Consider the following 22,006-nt stretch of genomic DNA (forward strand, 5'->3'; position numbering starts at 1 on the left):
TATTTTATTTTAACATTGCTATTTTATTAAAATAAAACACAACGGAGGTCTGAGTATATTTGGTGTTGTTAGAAAGACTGATGGCCGAACTTAAGTTAGTTGTTGCCATGGTTTCCTTCCCGTCCGTAACCTGTGTATTGATATACATTTTACGGTATTTATAGAATTTAATTTTCCATAACGGTTATAATAGTTTTCCATTATTAGTATATTGTGTCTAGTAAGCGTTAACTTGACCACAGATGCGTTTAACCGGAAGACTTACTTTGAAAGAGTATCATGTTGTGTCTGGTAAGCGTTACCTTGACTGCAGATCGATTTGGGTGACGTCAAATGTAAATGTTTGACTCCGCCCACATCAAGGTCTGCGCTCTGCAGTCCGGGTTACTTGTTTTCCCTTTAATTTCAAAGAACGTGAGATGTGCCCAAGGCGCGCCGCCGCTCACCTCAACGTGCGCGCTGCCGATATCCAGTAGCGACCGTTAGCTGCGGCCGGGTGAACGCGCTCGGTGGTACCAAAGAGGAGAAATCTGACCGCCTGCCGGTGATGTGAAAAGTCACAACACCACACCAAACTAAGAGTTTCCCATCGCATGCTTCGACCAGCCGAAGGGATATGAGAATTGGCATTTGTCAGAGGGTGAGTTAGCAGTATTTAAACGCGTCTGTATGTTTGTTTTGTCACTTAGAAAGACTTGTTATTTCTGACGACGATTCGCCTGCAGTGTCTACGCTCTCCCGTCCCGATCTCAAAATGGCGGAGAGGCCGAGAGCTAAGCTAAGCTAAGGTGGCAAAGTTGGCTTTCATAAAAGCACCGATGTAGAGACTGAACGTCAAAATACACACACTATTACATTATTTCAACTATACTGAGTGCGCTTGTCATCTTAAAAACCATGTTGTTGCTACTCGGCCAACGTGTGACTCGTATACAGACACTTGTTGTGAAGCCTTGCTGAACATTTTGCTAACGTTAGCTTAGCATTACGTTTATTTATGGAAGTGCTGTATAGGGACGAGCTAGCCGGCTAAGCTAACCTAGGTGCTGTCAGCAGGCTGCCATATTTTCCCCTCAGCCGGTGCACATATTTTGACGTTGCTAGAAAAACGCATTAATCAAACGCAAATAAATTCGACTTGGTGACCCCTTCTGTATGTTGCGGAAACTACTTAATTCGTGCAGTTAAATTAAATAATACTGTGTTTTTCTTACAGTGGGGAATAACAGCTAATGGCCCTATAATCAAATTTAACATGCATATACGAACTTACATTTTATATGCATTTAAACGGGGATTTTTCATAATAAGAACCCATGTCGTTTAGCTGTTATGTGGCTTAGACCAACGCCCTGTGTGTGTGTGTTATGTTGCTATAAATCCGGTCTGCTCACACTGACAGCTCCGGTTAACGTCTCCGGTAGCTAGGCTAACATTAGCTGGAAAGGGCGTTGCTGAGCCATTGCTGCAACTTTGCCCTTGTGGCCATCGCAGCTCGGAAAGACGTCACCCGGGACTGATTTTGAACTCATACCTGTTCTCCAAGACATACATTTAAAAAAATTTTAAAAAATCGTAAGCTAATTTGCAGGGTGTTTTTTTCATTCTTAGTTTAAGCTCTCCCCCTATGAGGAATCTCATTCAAGGTGGAGACTTATAAAAAGGATGAGTACGAAATACCGATAATATTTCATTTGATGGGTACAGATCTGTCCGTTTGAGCCTATTTTTACTAGTTACTGTCCATTTGCTGCTATTGCAAAGCGTTAAATGCGAAGGCCTGTGTATATAAGATGTGAACCTTTCAGGCTATAAAAGATGCACAAAAATACTCAAAGTTTTTTTCTATAACATGTTGTCACATACAATGAGGTGCTATTGTTGATGGTGCAGTCCAGCTTTTACATCTGCTACTTTTCTACCTGCATCCACTAACACCCCCCACACTTCTTTTTTAGGCTGTATGAGAGGAGCTGCACATATTAAAGTACAATTCTTGATAGAAAATGTGTGTATATATAAAAATATAGTGTATTCGTGTTGTGTAATTTCAAAGCAACAACTTTCATATTCAGTCACCGTCTTGTCATGTTTGAATCTTAACAGTTGGGGCTAATAACGCCTGTAGTATGTTTCAGATAAAGTGAGAATAACTTTTTAACTGAGTGTGTTTATTGTGGGGCAATAAACTGATTCATTGCAGTAAATCCTGTCAAGGAGAGGTATCTTTGATTAGGTAAAGCTGGTTAAGAGCTGAAGGCTGCTGAGTTAAATGAGATAAATATTTTTTTATTTGTAATCAACCATTGCCTGGTTTGTGCCAGTAGGGACTTGTTTGGCCTGAAGGTCATCCATAAGGAGGGGCAATGCTTGGCAGCTTGAAACAAGCACAGCGTGATGACTGACAGCTTGATGTGAAGTTTTAATTAGTGCCTGTGGCTTGTATCATTTCCGTTTTGGTTTTTGGGTAGATTTCGGTTGGTTATCCCCTCTCAATTCAGTGAAAGGGGGGGAAAAAATAAACCTTGAAAATTGCAAACAACAGTTAAGCACACTAGAAATTTAATTTGACATTTGGTTTTAATTCGATGAGGTGCGTTTTTTGACTCGGGACTCGATCCATTCATAAACGTCAGGGCTCTGGCTCATGCTGTAATCATGATATAACGAAGGTGGACCCGCCCGGGGCTGAAATTATTTAAACTATCAGTGACCAGTCAGTCATTTAATGGACGTCTCCTTAAACACTGAAACAGTTTGAGTTAATTAATCAGCAGCAGATTTGTTGTTAAATTCAGTTATTGAGCGACAGTGATGACTGTCTTCTGGTTCAGCTTCTCAGATGTGAGCGCTGGCTGCCTCTTTCTGTTTTGGATGATATCACACATTAAATAACTTTAATCTTTAGGCTGTTTAATTGTATGTGGACAAAACGAGCCACTTGAAGAGGGAGATGATGTGAAGCTGTCACCTTGAGCTTTTGGGAAACTGATGGAGACTTTAACATTTTATAGATTTATTGATTTAATTTAAACATGAATTGATGCATAAAGTGAGAATTATCTTTTAAGTAGTTGTAGACTTAGTGTCTTACCCCCAAATGATATTACACTAAATGTTTATTTTATTTTATTTTACCGATAACAACATGGTGTTCAGTTTAAAACTTTTTTTGTATTGTGTGTGTTCTTTTCATGGACCCTGAGTCTGGAATAAAGTATATCTATAATAGTGTTAAAAAATCCTGAGGAGAGCCCTGTAGGTTTAATAAAACTGTCTTCAGGTCCAGTTTTGGGTTCAACGTTTCTTTTTAGTACATAAAAACAACATCATTACATTCATAAGTGCTTTTTTAAAAATAGTTTTAGCTGTATTCACACCAGGATTGATTTATGTTCATTTTGGGGAAGAAAGGCAGGGGAGTCTCCGTCACCTCACAGCTGTTCATGCTGTTTGTCTCCAGAAGCAATAGCAGCGCTCCGAGAAAGAAAGACGTCACAGTCTGATATCGAGGCTCAGTCCAGTCATCTGTTCACCTTTTTACATTTCACAGTTTAAAACCCAGAGGAGCCGGCCGCTGTGCTAAATATTTTATAGTTCTTGAGAAGAGGAATGGGAGGAGGCGCTTGTTCGGCGTTAAATGGTTGTTTTTTTCCCCTTTTTTTATATTACGAAACTTTATTAATCCCTGAATAATAAATGACGTGTCTTCTCTTAAGAGTGCTGTAATAATAATAATAAAGTTCTTACTGATGAAAACCATTGGGCTCGTAGTTCAGCTCGATCGTAAATCTGCGGCAGCCTTCAAACAATAATAATTTGTTCTCATTTGGTCACGTTGGTGCAGGTAAGGTAACAATCGGGGGAAGACCTCGAATAGCTAATCCTTTCTGTCATCGTGGTGATCGGAGATGAATCTGTGGCTCACTTCAAGCAGAAAGTAACTCTTTAGTCTTTAACCCGTACATACTGTTCATATTCTGACTCATAAATAGTCTCTACACCACACATCAGTTTGATTAATCTTTTGGAAAAAAAGACATTCACAATCACTATTTTATGGTTCAGGAGAACATTTTATAGACAATGATTAATACAACAACATGCTTTAATGCAGATTTTTAATTTTTTTTTAATAAATCCATGTCACATTTTTACATTTGCATATATAAAATATGTATCAGCTGCACAAAAATGTTGTATTCTGTGGGTCACATTAGGAAAAGTCCAGCTAAAAAAAAAGGGTATAGGGTGTTTTTACAGCCCTCAAATGTAAAAGTTGCCTCCCCTGAGTATGTAAGGGTTAAATAATTATTGCTTTGTTATATTTTCACGTCTCAGGTAAAATAGGACATGAAAAAAATCCCAAAACAGTTGGTGTAAAACCTAAAGAAATGCACTGTCTCTGCTCTCTGAAACATTGATCAAGGTTTAATCCCACTTTTATTGATCAGCCAGAAACAGATTTGTGGTTCTGTGGTTTGGGATGGAACCTTTTTATGAGGGGGTTCTTAGACTGGGTCAAAACTGACCCAGAACGTACTGTGGGGGTGCAGAATATGACCCATATGTGAGGGTTAAGGTGGATGTTTGAGTGGTCATTTAGTCCTGGTCTTATTACGATGTTTCAGGTGGTTTTATCATTATTGATGACGTCAAACATCTGAGTCTGGTTCCATTTTTATGTGACTTGACACATTTTTGTTGATCTTCAGTGTTTTTTTTTTTTTCTTCTTTGTTTCTTTGTTTCTTTCTTTCACTGCATTTTCACTAAGCTGCATCTCATTGACGTCCTGCCCACTTCTCACGAGGACCAGCGCTCACTCATTATCTGTTGACGCGGGTTAAGGAGGAAAATGAGGTGCATTTGTTTTGATGCAATGGACCTCCCTGCGATAATACAAACACAGCAGAATGGCTGGTGCATGAAAATGAGATCGAGTCTTTAATCCAGACATCGATTGTTTTTTGATTAACATGCAGCTCATAATTTGACCTGAGATCATTATTTTGAAAAACAATATTTTTTAAAGATGTCGGCTGAGATGAAGAAACTGACTTTTTTAATTTCACAAATGTTCACAACCTGAAAATGAGACGAGCAGCGTAAGATATGAAGTGTTAATTAAACGTGTCAGACTCATTCAGTTAACAGCTGAGAGCTTCAGGAGTGACTTGAAGGTCCCGATCCAGATTAAAATGTTGTTCTGGATCACAGTTTAAGTCCTGGTTTCTGTCGGTCACCGTCAAACTACAAAAACCCGCACTACCAGAGAGCAGCTGAACTTCTCACGTAAGCGAAACTCATCCGTAGTAACGCGGTACAACAATCCTACCAACTGATCATAGGTTAGAGTCCGAATGTTACGCTGCTGCTTAACATCTGTCCACCCAGAACAGTTTGATTTGGTTTAGTTTACTTCAGTTTATTTTGGTTTGGTTTGGTTTAGTTTGATTTGGTTTAGTTTGATTTGGTTTAGCTTGACTTGGTTTAGCTTGGTTTAGTTTAGTTCAGTTTATTTTGGTTTGGTTTGGTTTAGTTTGGTTTGATTTGGTTTAGTTTGGTTTGGTTTGGTTTAGCCTTGGTTTAGTTTAGTTTATTTTGGTTTGGTTTGATTTGGTTTGGTATGATTTGGTTTAGCTTGGTTTAGTTTAGTTCAGTTTATTTTGGTTTAGTTTAGTTTGGTTTAGCTTGGTTTAGTTTAGTTTGATTTGGTTTAGTTTGGTTCAGTTTATTTTGGTTTAGTTTAGTTTGGTTTAGCCTTAGTTTAGTTTAGTTTGCACAAACCAAAAATTACACAGTAAATTAAAAAGAACAGATATTATACGTTGTAGCAGGAGGCAGAAAACCTGAATGGATTTTTTTTAAGGCTCCACCTAAAAAAAATGTTAAAATTTCACAGAGTTAGAAAAAAAAATGTGTCCGTCGGTCTGAAGTGAACCTGTTTCATATTCCTCGCTGCCGTCTGAAGCCGGTCTGGATCTTTAGTTTCTTTTTGCTCGTGGACGTTGGGTCTAAGTGTGTCCTGGACTGAACGCCTTTATACATACAAGAGCGATGACTTCATGTGAGGATCATTTCAGCAGGTCGTGCCTCACAGTCCCATAAATTTAACCCCGTCACACTTCACACAGATGTTCATACAGATGTTCTTTAGTTGCACAGTCGCCATGAAGAGCAGGACGGGGTCGGATGTTATCTCGCTCACTGACACTTAGTCTTATCTCATGAATGCAGTAGAGATCAGCGGCAGGCCGTTTTCAGCTCAGGTTTCACTCTCACTGCCACCGAGTCTCAATCATACGGCCGGATCAGGTCTTTGTGATCAGGTTTTTACCCCGTAGCAGGTTTTAGAAAGCCATGGTTTTAATAAAGTGAGGGAAAAGTCTCACTAAAGTCGACTCAGCATGTTTTTAACTTAGTTTCTTTGTTTCTCAGTGTGATCAAACTGCAGAGCTTCTTAAAGTGTGAAAATACTTTTTGTTTATCATGTTTTGTTCAATGTGTGTTTATATTTCACCGTGAACGGACCACAGCTGGTTTACACACATGAATGGTTCTAATGATAGTAAGAAAGAACAATATAAAGAAAAGGAATAAAAAAACGATGAAGGATCAAAAACAAAAAAATAAGAATGATGAAAATGTTTAGAAAATTTAAATAAAGTAAAATAAATAAGACTAAAAAAAAACTAAAAATAAGATAAAAAGTTTATTTAAGATAAAAAAAAAACTAGGTTAAAATAAATTAAAAAGACAACAGAAGTTCAAATGAAATAAAAGATCAAGTTTAATGAAAGCTATTTACAATAAATCATATATTGTGTCATAACACTGCAGACTGATTTTCACCAGCTTCCTGTTGATGTTAACAAATTAATATAAAATATAAATACATAAATCATTATCTAACCGTTACATCTTTGGACAAATGGATCGAGGGGTCAGACGGTCGCAAGTTTTAATCAACGCTCTTGTGCATAGTTTTCCTTTTGATAAGAGCAACACAGAGACGAGACTTTGAACTCTTCACCTGGATTTATGATTCACCGAGTCGCTCACAGCCTGGATTACTATTTATGTGCAGTAAATGAAGGATTCACGCAGCACTCTTAAATACTTTTTAACTCACTGAAATCGGGCTTGTGTGATTTATTTTTTCATCATTTCTGTCAGACACAGTCAGCGGGTGAAGCTCGGGACTCTCAGGCAGGTACAGACGCTGCAGAGACTGTCTCGGTTACGTAACTGTTTGGAGGTTGGTCTGCTTGGTCAAACAGCTATTTTTGAACTATGCGCTGAGAGTGAAGTTAAAATCAGGGCCTCTGTGTTCTCAGCTCGAAGCACTTATCATGTTTGCAAGGCAGGAAAGATTGTGAAGTTCCTTCCAGGACACTTTCAGGATGGCCCTGCTGAAAGGAAAGGCTCATCTGTTAAAAATAAACATTTTTTAGATGAGAAAATTAAGACACTTTTCACCGTTTTTCACCCGAGCATCATTTCAAATATAAATTTTTCCTGAAGCCAGTTTGTTTAGAAGCAGCAGTGGCCGACGGTGAAACAGACACAGAGCGACAGCAGCAGACAATGAGGTAGACGAGAGCCGCCCGCTGTTAAGGTTCTCGCTCCATGTCTGCGGTTAATCCTGTTAGCGACCATCCAGTCCCTTCTTAACATTGCACTGTGTCAGCTGTATGGAGGACCTGTGGTCTCTATCACTTGGAAACACACACACACACACACACACACACACACACACACACACACACACACAAACAGAGAGAGACTCGAGGTTGTCTGGTCCGACCGTTAAGCAGCTTAGTGCTATTGTGGCCCCAGGTGCCGGCAGTGTTGAAGCTCAGAAAGTGAATAAACTCCTATTAGCCTCACAAGCACTGAACGTTGGGTTTGATTTTTCCAGTGTCGTCTGCTGATCTGCGCTCTTCTGTCAGGACGGTCACGTTGTCCCGAAATCCAGATCAAAACCATAAACCCCAGAGTCCAAGTCAGCTCAGTTAATGAAGTTCAGAAAAATTATGCGGCCTGATGAGATAATTGAGGACAAAGTTGTGTGTAAAATCAGCAGAATTTGCAGCTAACCTGAAAATGAACTTTCGCTTATGCAACATCCAAAAAAATGCAGATCAAACGGGCAGAAGGTCAATAGCTGCTTGTTCAGTCCGAGTTGCACAGTAAATATTTGTTTGTAATACGTCAATTAAATCAAATCTGTGGCTGCAGATGCATGAATGAAGAGGACGATGAAAATGAGACCTTAGGAGGGCTTTTCTTTTACCTACTTACCTGCAAACTGTGTTGCACTTTCTTTTCTGTCAGCTTCATTCACTCAAACGTATTTAATGATACTTTTAGGATGATTTTTGTATCAATTAAGCACGCAGACTTAGAAGAGAAGATGTGAAAACTCTAGAGTAGCAATAGATAACTTTTTAACATAGTTTTGTTAATACGGGTGTCGGTCAACCGATTGAACAAATGTTTCTTTCAGTCCTTCATTTATTTTGTCTCGCTGACAATCAGCCTTCCTGTTTCTCACCCCCTGTTCTCTCTCTTCATCAGGTGATGGACACGACTGATCAGTGAGAGAGATTTGGGCCATTGTGATTTACTGCGGAGCCTTTGTCCTGCCAGTTGATTGACAGCAGTATCTCCATCCCACCTCCCTCTGCGTGGCACTCTTCTCGCCACCACCCCCCCTCCCCGACCTCGAGTATCTCTGAAGGAAAACCGCCGCCGAGGGATCGTACAGCTCCCCTCCACACACGTCCCAGCCAGACTCCCCCCTTCAGATCATCACCTCACCCTCAACTCCCCGAGAGGGAGACAACAGCAGCCACCATGGTGCTGTCTCAGAGACAAAGAGATGAACTGTGAGTGCCTGGATGTAAATATGTGGGTGTGAAGGCTCGTTACACATGCAAAACAAGCACTGACATGTTGAGGAACACGCATGCTCTGCTCATGCAAATGGTTTACTTGCATTAAAGAGCATGAATGCTTTTTAGCAATGCCTAGAAGTTCGTCTAGACGTACGTCATACGTTTGATAAAAAACTGTTGGGGCTCAGTCATCCGGACGACGTTAATGCAGATCTTGTGAGGAAGTGCATTCCTTAACATGCGCGCGTAATCGTCATAAATGTGAAAAGATACGAGCTTTAAGGTGCTTCACTCGATCGCTGGTCAGTGAATATTTCATAACCCACATGACAGGGGCAAAGAAGTGAGGGGGGTGGGGAAGGAGGAACTTAACAAAATGATTACTGGTTAATGTGAGCGGCTCAGTGCAGGAGTATCTGCTTGGCCGATCACACGGTATGCACGCCCACTTCAATACATACCAGACAGCGTAAAACAGCAAGCATTTTCTCTCATTATTATTGTGATGTGAATCTTCTCCAGTCAAGAAAATCGAGTTTAAAAAAAAAAATATATATATATATATTTGATTGGGATATTACGTGGAAATCCCTCTTCCAGCGGTGGCTAAATGATCAAAGTCCACAACAGACTGCGGTATCAGGGTTACAATTATCAGCCGTTGAAAAGAGGCCTGAAGCAGCAGCCTAATTTTAGCACCGTTACTCATGAAATATTCACCCTTCATCTCATAAAGGAGCTGTTCCACTCATTTATATAACCCCGTGTCTGCGTACATCTGTGTTTGTGCGCAAAGTCTATAATGTGTGTTTAAGACTGTTTCCATGTGCTTGTGGTTAGCCCGTCCCCGCTCAGTGTTTCTTCTGTGGCGAGTCTCCGGTTTCCATAGCAGCACAAAAACACAGTTTCCCAGTGATTTGGTCCTCGTGTTTTGTTTTCTTCACTGAAGCATGATAATTTCTTTTGGTACTTATTCAGATTTGCTTACATTTAAAGTGGAAAGGAGAAACTTGAGTCCCAGTGCTCCCATCTGTTAGGGTGTGGTCTCCTCTCTTTTTTTTTTTAAGGAGGAACCAGCTTTTCTGTTAAGGTGGAGCTAATATTTAATAAATGGTAGCCTCACTTGGACATGTAATTTCATTTTGGACATAATCAAATGAAAATGGACTGTTGCTAGGTGGCAGTTGGGATATGTAAGCGTCTGTGTGGTGAATTGGTTACTATTTGACACCCGAAACCTTTCAAAACTCTATTTTATTCTACTTTTTCCTCAGAAACCGGGCTATAGCTGACTATCTCCGTTCCAATGGATACGAGGAGGCCTATTCCACCTTCAAGAAAGAGGCAGAGATAGATATGGTAAGGAGACAAAAAACTGTACATTTAACTTTTAACTAGAGAAATGTGGATTATTTTTCTTAAGTTCTCCTTTTTGTCTCCTTCCTTAGAATGAAGAGGTAGATAAAAAGTATGCTGGGCTTTTGGAAAAGAAATGGACCTCAGTCATCAGATTACAGAAGAAGGTGAGGGGTGTCTGATGTATTTTATTATTGCCTGAGATGTTTGATATATGCATTAGTGCATTTTATGTGAGTAAGGCATTGTTTTCCTGATGTAAACCAACATATAAACAGCATTATAATATAAAATAGTTACTCAACTTTCTTGTTGGGATAAATATTTGCTGATCAGCTGGTCTCTAAACTGTACTCGCCTCTCTTCAGGTGATGGAGTTGGAGTCAAAGTTGAATGAAGCGAAGGAGGAGATGACACATGGAGGACCTGTGGGTCAGAAGAGAGACCCCAAAGAATGGATCCCCCGGCCCCCAGAGAGATATGCCCTGAGCGGGCACCGTGCTCCAGTCACACGCGTCATATTCCACCCCGTCTTCTCTGTCATGGTCACAGCCTCCGAGGATGCTACCATTAAGGTGTGTGTGTTAATGAATAGGTTTATACACCCAATCCAGGTTTTAAAAATACATCTGATGTAGATACTGCAACACAGTAGTCATGAGCTTAAATCCTAACTTCATGAATCTTATCATGAAGTTTTTATTGAGACTGTTGAACCTCCTTATGTCTGTGGGAGTTGACTTAATATAACAGACACAATTCAAAATAATGCAATACAACTGAGATCAAACCACTACAGACAGTCTGCAGAGATAAATCAGTTCTTTTCTGACAGCTTCAACCAACATTGGACTTTATTGGCGGGCTGTTGCATTAGATTGTGTTACATTTAGTGCATCTACTTTTCCAAAGTTAAAGAAAATCTAATTGAGCTACTGTAATACTGGATTACAATCCTATTTTTTAAATTATCGACCACTTATGAATGTCTTTTTTAAACTGAGCATTCCTTTGAAAATGTGTGTCTAGCAGGAATATTAAAGCACAGCATTGGCTGCATGCAGCAGCATTTAGAAGTGAAATCAGTGAGTGTTGCAGCACACCACAACATAGCCTCTGCAGCTCTGACCCTCCAGATCAAAGCTGTACTGCAGATCTGAGGCTGTTCTCTCTTTTTATCCTCTGTTCTTCTGCTTCAACACACTTTCCCCCCTCTGCCTCCTCCCTTAATCATCCTCCTCCCTCCCTTCCTCCCTCCCTCTCTCTCTGCTTCCCTTCCTTCCCCACTCAGTCTCTTTTTTCTGCTTTGTCACTGCTCATCTACGTGGAGATCGGCTGATGCTCTTGTTGTCAGAGGCAACACTCCCAGAGCACTGCACCTCCGGAAATATGCAGATCTGTTTCTCTTCTAACCATCCCTCCTCTTTACTTTTTAGCCTTTTTATTCATTAACAAGTAAACAATGTCAGCAGATTGTTTATTTGTTTTACTTTGAACAACAAATGAAACAGCTTTGTTTGTTTAAACCTGTTAACCTGCATGTCTGTGTGCACAGTTTCTGAAAATTAATGTGAGAATAATGTGAAAACACTTAATGTAACCCGCAGCTCGTTCTGCCTTCTGAATGATAAACACACATTTGTGTTGATATTACAGCGACTAAAACTCGACCCATCCCTGGCCTCACGTACCTCGACATCATGTCATATAACATTTTTTGCTCTCAGACCACGAGACATAATTAAAATTGACTAATTTTGACATTGTTGTTTGAGTTATATGTAGGGATAGAGCTGTGTTGGATTAGTAGTTACAGATTGAGGTGACTCGTTGACGGCAGCTGTCTGTCTGATTTTAGGTGTGGGACTATGAGGCAGGGGACTTTGAACGAACCCTAAAGGGCCACACAGACTCTGTGCAGGACATCTCCTTTGACCAGACGGGGAAGCTTCTGGCTTCATGTTCAGCTGACATGAGCATCAAACTTTGGGACTTTCAGGGGTTTGAGTGCATCCGAACAATGCATGGTAAGAGATTAACACAGGAGCAACAGTGTGTTGTAGTTAATACAGTAACACAGGACACTTATCATATACAATCTGATTTAGAAGTAGGATTTTAACTTCTTCACTAAAATGTTTGATGTGGTGTTGTGTTTGATGTAAAAGTGTGTATGAAGGTTTATATTCAGTTTATTCAAGAAACTGAATATAAAACTTTTTTGTAATGAAGGGTTCAAGTTATTTTATGAGCCCTAAAGTTTTTGGAAACATCTGTCTTTGTGGTTTAAGTATTAATATGGATTCAGACCAGTAACATAACTAAACTCTCGACTGTATCGTCCAGGCCACGATCACAATGTGTCATCTGTAGCCATCATGCCAAATGGTGACCACATAGTGTCTGCCTCCAGAGACAAGACCATCAAGATGTGGGAGGTGGCCACTGGGTAAGTGAGGGGGAACCCTGTTTTGACTCTCAGTATGATGTTCTCTCATAGGTGCAGCACCCCTGACAGGTGATGGTGGGAATGTGTTTTTTATTAACTACTTTTGCGTTATCTTGCAGTTTTGCATTCTCTCTGATTCATGTGTTGGGCCAGTTCTTGAGTTATAGCACAGTGAGACATTACAGGAAGGAGAGATGATGTCACTCTTAAAACTGTGCCTTTATTGCTCTTTGATCTTCATGAAAAGGCTGACGTCTTACAGTAGGCTCTGCAAGCCGCTGGTAACCACAGCTGCTCTGTCTGGCTGAACTATGGTTGAAGCCGTAGATCTTTTTAATGCTGGGGCTGCAGCTGCACTTGTGGTTAATTCTATGGTGTCATAGATGTGGCTGCAGCTTCTCCTTACTGCTTCTGTTAACAGTAGCTTTGAAAGCATCACGAAGCTCGAGATTTGAGTCTGATCCTTCTGTTGAATATGACAGATGACAGCCTCGGTTATCATAACAAGTAAAGCCACAGCCACAATTTCAGCAACAGTCGAAGCATGGTCGCCGCAGCAGTCGGTCAAAACACACTGTAGAGAAAAAGGTTAACTATCCTCCACTAGTTATCTCTCATAAGTCAGTGATACAGATTTAAAGCTGAGGGGTCGCCCAATACACAAAAAAAACAAGAAAATCAAACAAAAAAAATCCCATCATGACCTTTCGGGCGCTCTGTACAGGGATTTAGACTCATTAAGTTTTACTTCTCTCTTTGGGGACCATTTATTTTGAAACAGGAATTTACTTTTGTACATTGTTCATGTTCCCATATTGTAATTCTTCCTTCACATGGCTTTAATTATATCTGCAGTAACATTATATCACTTTACATTACAGTGAATTTATGCTAAAAGCTTCATATCAATAGTTTAACTTTGTACAATATTTCCATGTGTAGGTACTGTGTGAAAACCTTTGCAGGCCACAGGGAGTGGGTAAGGATGGTGCGTCCCAACCAGGACGGCTCGTTGATCGCTAGTTGCTCCAATGACCAGACAGTGCGTGTCTGGGTGGTCTCTTCAAAGGAGTGCAAAGCTGAGTTGCGGGAGCATGAACATGTGGTAGAATGTATCGCCTGGGCCCCTGACAGTGCCCACCCCACCATCCTGGAGGCCACAGGCTCAGAGGTACGTACACCTGCTGCAGGATCTGACGTTCACCTACAGAGGATGTTAGTGTGTGTTTGGTTCAGATGCACGGTTTCCCACAATTGTTTATAGCAAAGGCAGACTACGTGCACCACATGAATGACTGTCTAAATATTATGAACACACTCAATAATCTTAGGAGGAAACAAGAGGAAATGTTTCAGGGATCTAAGTGAAGCTTTTGTTCCGACAGGCACTGTTCTTGTATTTCTATTTATCACAAAAGATTAGATAAGCCTGCCTGTCAGCTGTGTGTGTGAAGAATAACCCACCTCACTTTAATTCACTGTCATTTACATATCTGCATCTTCTTTTATATCCTCCCCGATCCTATCAGAGGGACTTTAATGTTCAGTGTCTGTCAGTCAGTAGTGATTTGAGGGGGTGATGGGACTGAAGTGGCAACATTGGAACATTGAAACAACACATATTTTTTATTATTTATCCTAATAAAATATGAACTGTTACCTCACACCACTGCCATTGTTGTCTTCAAAACATTCAGTGTACATGTCTCCTGTATCTCTTGTTCTGCAGAGCAAGAAGAGTGGAAAGCCTGGCCCCTTCCTTCTGTCTGGATCCAGAGATAAAACAATTAAGATGTGGGACGTCAGCATTGGCATCTGCCTTATGACTCTGGTGCGTAGTGGGATGTGAAAAATGAAGGTTTCTGTGATGGCCTGTGTTGCTGCTTACAAGTGAGGGGGGCGGTGAATAATCATCTTGTTTCTTCAGGTGGGACACGACAACTGGGTGCGTGGTATATTGGTGCATCCTGGAGGAAGATTCATAGTGAGCTGTGCTGATGATAAAACTCTTAGGATCTGGGACTACAAGAACAAGCGCTGCATGAAGACCCTGTGTGCCCATGAACACTTTGTTACCTCTCTTGGTAAGAATTTTAAAATTAAATTAATTTATCATCTTCTGCTCCTCAAACATTTAAATGTAACTTCTACTGAACCTAAATCCGCGCTGAAATGCTCCCCTTCAGATTCAGAGTTTTGCTATTTCACATCATTGTGAATTTGTTTAAATCATCAAGCTTATCATCAATGCAGCACCTAAACAAGTGTTTATCTCTCTTGCAGATTTCCACAAGACTGCTCCCTATGTGGTGACAGGCAGTGTCGATCAGACAGTCAAAGTCTGGGAGTGCCGCTGAGACCACCTCCCGTCTCTCGCCCTGTCCTGCTTCCCTCCCAACTCCAAAAGCAGCCCTATATCCCCAACTTACCCCAGCCCTCCCCCCTCTGTCCCAACACTAAGCCCAGCCCCTCAACTCTCGCACTCCAAACCATAGTTGACCATGGCGCTTTACCTTCTCCCCTTGCCCTTCCCCCTCCCCTCCGTCTCCCCTCTTCTCTCCCCACCTCCCCTACATCGGTCCAGCCCTATTAAGATGACTATTGTCCTTTTATGTAAATTATTCTGGATGTAGGGTACGCTTAATAAATGTCACGCAATCTCTGACACATAAACACACTCAAAAGATAAGAAGTATTCCTTGCATGGTGAATCAAACAAAAAAAAAAATTGTATACTGTTAAATTTGCCGAATTTGCATACTGTTGTTATGACTTCCTGTTGGGTCAAAGGGTAAATATTCCTGTGTGCTGCCGCAGGTGGATTCCGGTGACAGTGCACGAAAACCAATGGCGCCCCTCATTGAAGGGGTTTAGGTTTTGTTTAGTTTTGTTTTACTCCATGCCTCCATTGTTGTGGTCTGTCACTGCGAGGATGGTGATAGCGAGAGTGTGAGAAATGTAAGTGTAAAAGAAAGAGAACGAGTGGAAAGTGTTCAGGAGAAGATGATAACAAGTCTAAGAAGAAAAGAAAAAAAACAAAACAAAAAACAAAGCAGGATGCAGCTCCTGAGTTGAATCACACAAGGTTCTGTGGGTGAGTGCGCGTGTACATGTGTGTATACATCGTGTGTGTGTGTGTGTGTGTCTGTATATTACGACAGGAGAATCTCTCTCCGCCGTCTCTGCTCTGGTCAGAGGAGAGAGGGGGAGGCAAAGCTTCTCACCCACTGTGTTCATTCATACTACTTCATCTCTTTTAACAAAACTTGCTTTCTAGTAGACACTCACAGGACCTTAATGATCCCTAAGCTGCTGAGAGCACAGGCACACGCCCCCTAAAGCAAAGGTGTGTTTTACAGAGGAAAAAGTCTGCTCACCCGTTAATGAGGTTTGTGTGTGTATGTCACCCCAGAGAATCGCCCAGTGCCCTCTTTGCTCGCTATCTCTGCCTTGTTAACCCATTGAGGGCTCCCTCACACGGGATTTTCATTCTGCTTTCTGTGGTCTCACTGCTCTCTTTACACACACATACACATACACTCACAAATGCACATACACGCACAGTAAAAAGTTGTGTATCAATATATCTGGATGTCATTGTTTGCAACATAATTAAATAAAATTCTGTAAATATAAGTCATCTGTTTGTTGTGCTTTCTTTTGAGGACAGGAGATGAGATGAGTCAGACAGGATTTACTACTGCAAATGTTGGAGTTGGTGAGGTTTGATCCTGCAGCACACCTTCCAGACCGTCCCACATCTAATAATATATTAATATAATAAATATATGTATGTTGGCAAAGGCAGCTGCAATCACAGTGGCATAACTGCTGGTGCTTCACATTTTCCTACCTCTGAATATCCATATTTTGAAGAATACTGGTTTGTGTTGAGATAGAATTTTTTAAAACTAATCAACATTTAAATTTGACCCTGATGAGATTTACTTTGCTTGAAATTGATTTGAGACACAATTAGTGCAGCATTTTATTGACAAAACAGGAGGGATTTGAGAATGCCGAGCAGCATTACATTACATTAACTGTTTAATGCTGTAAAAAAAACAAGTTAATAATTCTAAATTCAGGCATTAGGAAAGTACAATTTGGTTAAAAAAGTTAAAGCAAATAAACATAATTTTGGGACATAGTGACTATCTTATACCACCGATTTTGTCGGCATGGCTTCTGATCTTACAAGAAGCTCCAACTGCAGCCCTCAAAAAGAAGTGTTTATTTGCGTCTTATAACTTTTTAAAACATCAGAGTAATACATTTAGAGAGGAAATGGGGTCACCAGACAAAATTTGGGAAACTGCTACTCTAGACAGGAAATATTATTTATGTATAACTGTGATGCTCAGCAGCACAGATGTTGGTTTGGTGCTACGCTGAAGCACGCTAGTATCCTTTGGCAACATCCAACTGAGGAGGGGTCAGAGGCTGAGTCATTGCTGCTGTTGATGCAGATAGAGGAAGAACAGATCAATCCATGCGTAGTTGCTTTTTTAAATGAATGATCAGGTGGGAGAGAGTGTGGTAATAAATATAAAATATGTTAAGTGTGATGTGGAGTTTAATAACTCTTGACATTTATTCCTCAGGTACAGTCCAATTACTTACACTGTGAGCTCAGAGTGGAGAGGCGAACCCATCAGGAGGCAGCAGGGACAGTTCAGGCCCCCTTATCAATTATGTACGGTACCCCAGCCTACTTCTGCACTCGCGCACACACACCTGCTCGCTCACCCACACAGCAATTACTCTTTTCCTCTGTGCGCTGCGGTATCCTGGCAACAGTTGCCAGGACGGCAAAGTGTGTGGAAGCGCCACACCTTGCTCTGTCCTGCAGGTCTTTTGAGTAGGGTGGGGAAACCCTGGGGGGGAGGGGGTGGCGGAGTAAAGGGCAAGGATGAATGCAGAAGTTAGAAAGGAAAGCGGTTGCAGCACAAGGGTCATGGCAACGCTAAGATGTGAGCGGAAGTGAAACTGCTGAACTGGATGTAAGTGAGAAGTGGCTCCATGTGACTTAATGAAAGGATAATAAACCTGTCTCAGTCAAACTCCTGTTTCTCAACAGAGGCACTGGAGTAGAAACATTGGCCTACATCTGGCAGCCACCACCGCCTCATGCCATGCGCACTCTTCCCCCCCCCCCTCAAGCACGCTAAAGACATCAAAACAGGGAAGGAAGAGCCTCACTTTCTCATTTATATTGCTTCTAGGTCACCCACTTCTCTCTCACCTTGACAAAACTGTTAATACAAATTTATGACCGAGAGCGAGAGAAAGTGAAAGGAGCTGCAGGAGAAAGCAGGAGCCAGCATTGATTCAGATAAGCTGGCATGAGAAGTGTTGAGAGGTTTCAAGGTCAGTGTATGCAGGCTCGTCCTTGTCAGATGCAGCAGTATTGATTCTCTCAGACACGATTTGATCAATTTCATACAGCAGGCCGGTTGTTTCTTTACAAACATGTGCCGACACATACTAGTAGTTTTAAGTGCAGATGAGGCACAGACAGCCGCGGGGTCTGTTTTAATATATAGGTTTGTGTGTCATCCCACTATAGCTTACGTGATTCCCAGTATAGTTTACGTGACCAGCGTTCTAATCCCTTCAAAAGCCTGAGGAAGAGGAGGAGGTGGAGGATGCTGGGGAGGAAGGGTTGTCACAGGATGTGGCGCTCTCTAGTGGTAGGATGTGTTGAGAGGTCCATGTCCCTATAAGGAGGCAAACAGCCACTTTATTGCACTGTGAACATGTGTGTGTGTGTGAGTGAGTGGTCGCATGGATGCTATGGAAAAGATAATAAACCTGAAATACACCAAACTCAAGAAGAGGAAGCTGAGAGGAAACTTGAATTTGTTTTTGTTTTTATTCTTCACAAAGGTCGCAAGATAAAGACAACAGGAGTAGATGGTAACAGGTTGTAACAGGAATAGTGGGCAATGTAAAAAATAACTATTCTGTCTTACTTAATGTTCAGAATTGAAGTTTAGTGATGTCTTTAGATCTGATAATGTCTAAATATCCAAAGGCTTCTTTTCATTCTCTGCACACACCTAAAGAAAAAAGGACAGTAGTGATAATTTACTGCATTTAATCAGTCTTTTAAATGTCTGAATTTTTCCTCATATTCAGATTAAATATGGATGTTTGGGAGGTTTTATCCAAGCGTTAGGTTGGGGTTATGGAAATATGTTTTAAGTGTAAAAATACATGTTTGATCTTCCGTATTTCTTGTGGAAAAAATATTAGAATGAACACTTGTTTTATTGGGAGGCCGTCCTTCTCCATCACATACATGTAGCATGTGTTTCTTAATTCAGGCAACAAGTCCTGAAGTTGAATCAAAGCTAAACAATTAAGCTTTGTTTCCCCCCTTATGTCTGTGATGGCAAACACTCTGCTCCATACATTTATTTATCTAAACACTTTCTCTGTTTTAAGTGTCTCGTATCCCATCGCTTCCTCTTTGTCACTGCTCTGTAGATCCACGAGTGATGCAGCACTTCTAACTGGGTCAGGCCGTCCCTGCCTTACATCCCTCCCACCCTCTCTGTCTTTCCAAGCCACCCCCTCTTCTTCTTCCTCCTCCTCCTCCTCTCTTTCCTCTGTATATGCATCCTTATAGTTTTTTTTTTCATGCTGCTCATGTGCTTAAAATGTGCAGCAGCTCTCTCCTCCCAGTTCCCCTCCTCCTCCCTTTCTGCCCGATTCATTTTCTCTCATACATGCTGTCATGTTGCTTCAGCCTGTTGCAAAATGACTCTTACCCCGTCACGCACACGTGCACGCACATAACACCCTCACTCGTGTGCATTCCTTATCCTCTTGGGTTGTTTTGGGCAAACCTGGAAAACCAATTTGAGGCTCTACAGTCTAGCTAGTAATGGTGTTAGTAGGTTTGTATGTGCTGGCAGGGTGCATGGTGTGGCAAAGGCAGCTCTTATGTACCTCTGAGCTGCTGTTTTGATTGGCTGAAACATTTAGACCCCGATGATGGGGTTGAGGATATACGACTGAGAAGTATCCAATCAATGACTGTTACCATGCTGCCACACGCACACTACATACATGCATCTGTGTGCGGTATATAGGAAAACACACATCTGTAACATAAACCATGAATCATAACATGAAAATAAGATTTTTTTTGCCCCCTGAGGGAGATATAGGCTAGTGCATAAAACCCCACTGATGTTACACAGCCAGCAGAGTCACAGCTTACCTCCAACATCAGAAGTAGACCACAACATGAATGCACACTACTATATACGGAAAGATGAGGAAAGAGCTGCAGGTAACTGGTCTGGTAGAAATTAAAAAGAAAAAAGGGAAATGCATTTAAATTAAAGGGATGCTGGTATAAAATAATACAAGAAAACTTGTTATACATATATTTTTTACCATCTTGAAGACATTCAAACAACATTTTTTTTGAGAAGTCGGACACAGGTCAACAAAAAGTTTCATCCGAGATCTTTTACTTCTTCCATTGCTTCAGGACATCTTTATTTCCTCATCTTTAAACAACCTGTTTTAAATGTTTGACAGACGGTTTAATTGCTCTGTATGCTGATGTCATTGATTTATGATTTAAGTCATTGTTTCCAGTTTTTCTTGTGCAACAGCTGAGGGCTGGGGGTGTGGTTGGGAGAGGTTGGGCGAGGTGACTATATCTGTGTATTTGAGGTGTGCGTTTGTAATGTAATGCTTGTTTTGTTTTTTTATAATTATGTATTTCTGTGTATATAGGACCCCCAAGACCCTTGAGATACTACAGAGGCTAGGGGGTCCTATAGTAGATTTTTAAGTAAATAAATTAATGAGCCATATTCTTAAGAACCTGTTGGCTGCCGCTTAATAGTATAAATATTCTTTGATTAGCAAATAAAATGTGATAAATCAATTTCTCTTCTTGCTGGTTTATTTCTATTAAACAGAAATCCAGTCAAGCTTTATTAAAAAAAACATTTAGGATATGTACACCTTAAATGACTGAATCCTATATTACATGATAGTTATAGTATATGATAGTAGTAGTAGATAGTTACCAAAACACATTTTTTCTGCATAATTTCATAAAGAAAATTGTAATGGTTTTTTCATCATTTAAAAAAAAATATTTAACATGATACTGAATACATATGTTGCTGTTTTTAATTCTTTGAAATCTATATTTTTTTTATATTTTGTAAATAAATCATGATGTGGGCTTATTTGGAGCACACATGGGCTTAAATGGTGGTTTATACAATATATTTATTTTATACTCCAAAATCTACATAAACTAATTAATACTTTCGAGAGATAAATCTTGCTTTATAAGAAATGATCTCCCTTATAAATCATCATCGTCAATATCCATGAAAAACACCTGAGAGGTTAATGGGTTCACTTACCCCAACAGTTGAAAACATTCCTTATAAAATTAGAATAGTAATAAAAAAAAGTAATCAAATGTAATAAGTTACATTACGTTGATAAAGTAATTGAAACAGTTACATTACTTAAGTATATTTTAAATAGGGTAACTAGTAATCTTTAAACTATTACATTTCCAGAGTAACTTTCCCAACCCTGTGTGACAAATTCCTATTAAAATTAAATTATTAAAACTAATCATTTAGTATGAATGTTTACGATTCGTGCCTTTATCTCAGCCTGCTGAACAATAACAACAATATTAATTTAAAAAAATAAATAATAATAATAATAGTGCACATTTCAGCTGCCTCTTCTCACCCACATGCAGCAGTAAGTCCCGCCCCTCTCCGCGTGATTGACAGCTGTGATCCGGAGACAGCAGGGTGGCCAGTCACGCTCTCACCATGCTAATGAGGCTGGCTCGGGCCGGGCGGGTGCCCATGTGGACCAGCACCATGCCTTGTTGTTCTGAGCGCTGATTGGCTCACCGGGCGCCAGCTCGGTGTTCATGCGCTGCGGGAAGGAAAACACGGACGACGGCACGCGCGGACGGGACTCCGCCGTGTCGACTCGCACGGAGATAACGCGGGTACCCCGGCAGCTCGTGTTCCCCCAGGAGCTTATAAACTCATGTGACGATGATAACGATATATGTAACGTGAAAGGAAGTTAAATGTTGTGTTGCGAGGGGTGACAGCGCGGAGTAGCATGCTGTGATGCGGTCTCCGGTGCTTGTGAGAGGCCGTAGTAACAGGGCGGGGCAGAACTCCGGGAGGGGCGGGACTTAACGAGAACACGACTCGCCTTGTTGTGTGTGTATTCCCGTGCTCTCATCGCCATCTTGTTGCAATCCTATTTTTTTTATTTTTT

At 40.8% G+C, this 22,006-nt stretch overlaps 1 protein-coding gene across 2 annotated transcripts; it reads left to right on the forward strand.

Annotated features, from left to right (window-relative positions):
• Nucleotides 1–464: 464 nt before the first annotated feature.
• On the forward strand, nt 465–16,336 carry LOC133994548 (lissencephaly-1 homolog B). 2 transcript variants are annotated; one of them, XM_062433850.1, is made up of 11 exons: nt 465–640; nt 8,582–8,892; nt 10,176–10,260; nt 10,350–10,424; nt 10,626–10,832; nt 12,116–12,284; nt 12,604–12,706; nt 13,649–13,877; nt 14,436–14,537; nt 14,634–14,790; nt 14,990–16,336. In XM_062433850.1, exons 2-11 carry the CDS (start codon nt 8,861–8,863, stop codon nt 15,061–15,063), a joined length of 1,233 nt encoding a protein of 410 aa, XP_062289834.1. In that variant the 5' UTR covers nt 465–640; nt 8,582–8,860; the 3' UTR covers nt 15,064–16,336. The 2 variants fall into 2 exon arrangements, with proteins under 2 accessions (XP_062289834.1, XP_062289835.1); XM_062433851.1 differs by lacking the exon at nt 465–640 and adding an exon at nt 6,808–7,259.
• Nucleotides 16,337–22,006: the final 5,670 nt, after the last annotated feature.

This window comes from Scomber scombrus, chromosome 14 (genome assembly GCF_963691925.1).
Source record: "Scomber scombrus chromosome 14, fScoSco1.1, whole genome shotgun sequence".
In the NCBI taxonomy this organism is placed as follows: Eukaryota; Metazoa; Chordata; class Actinopteri; order Scombriformes; family Scombridae; genus Scomber; species Scomber scombrus.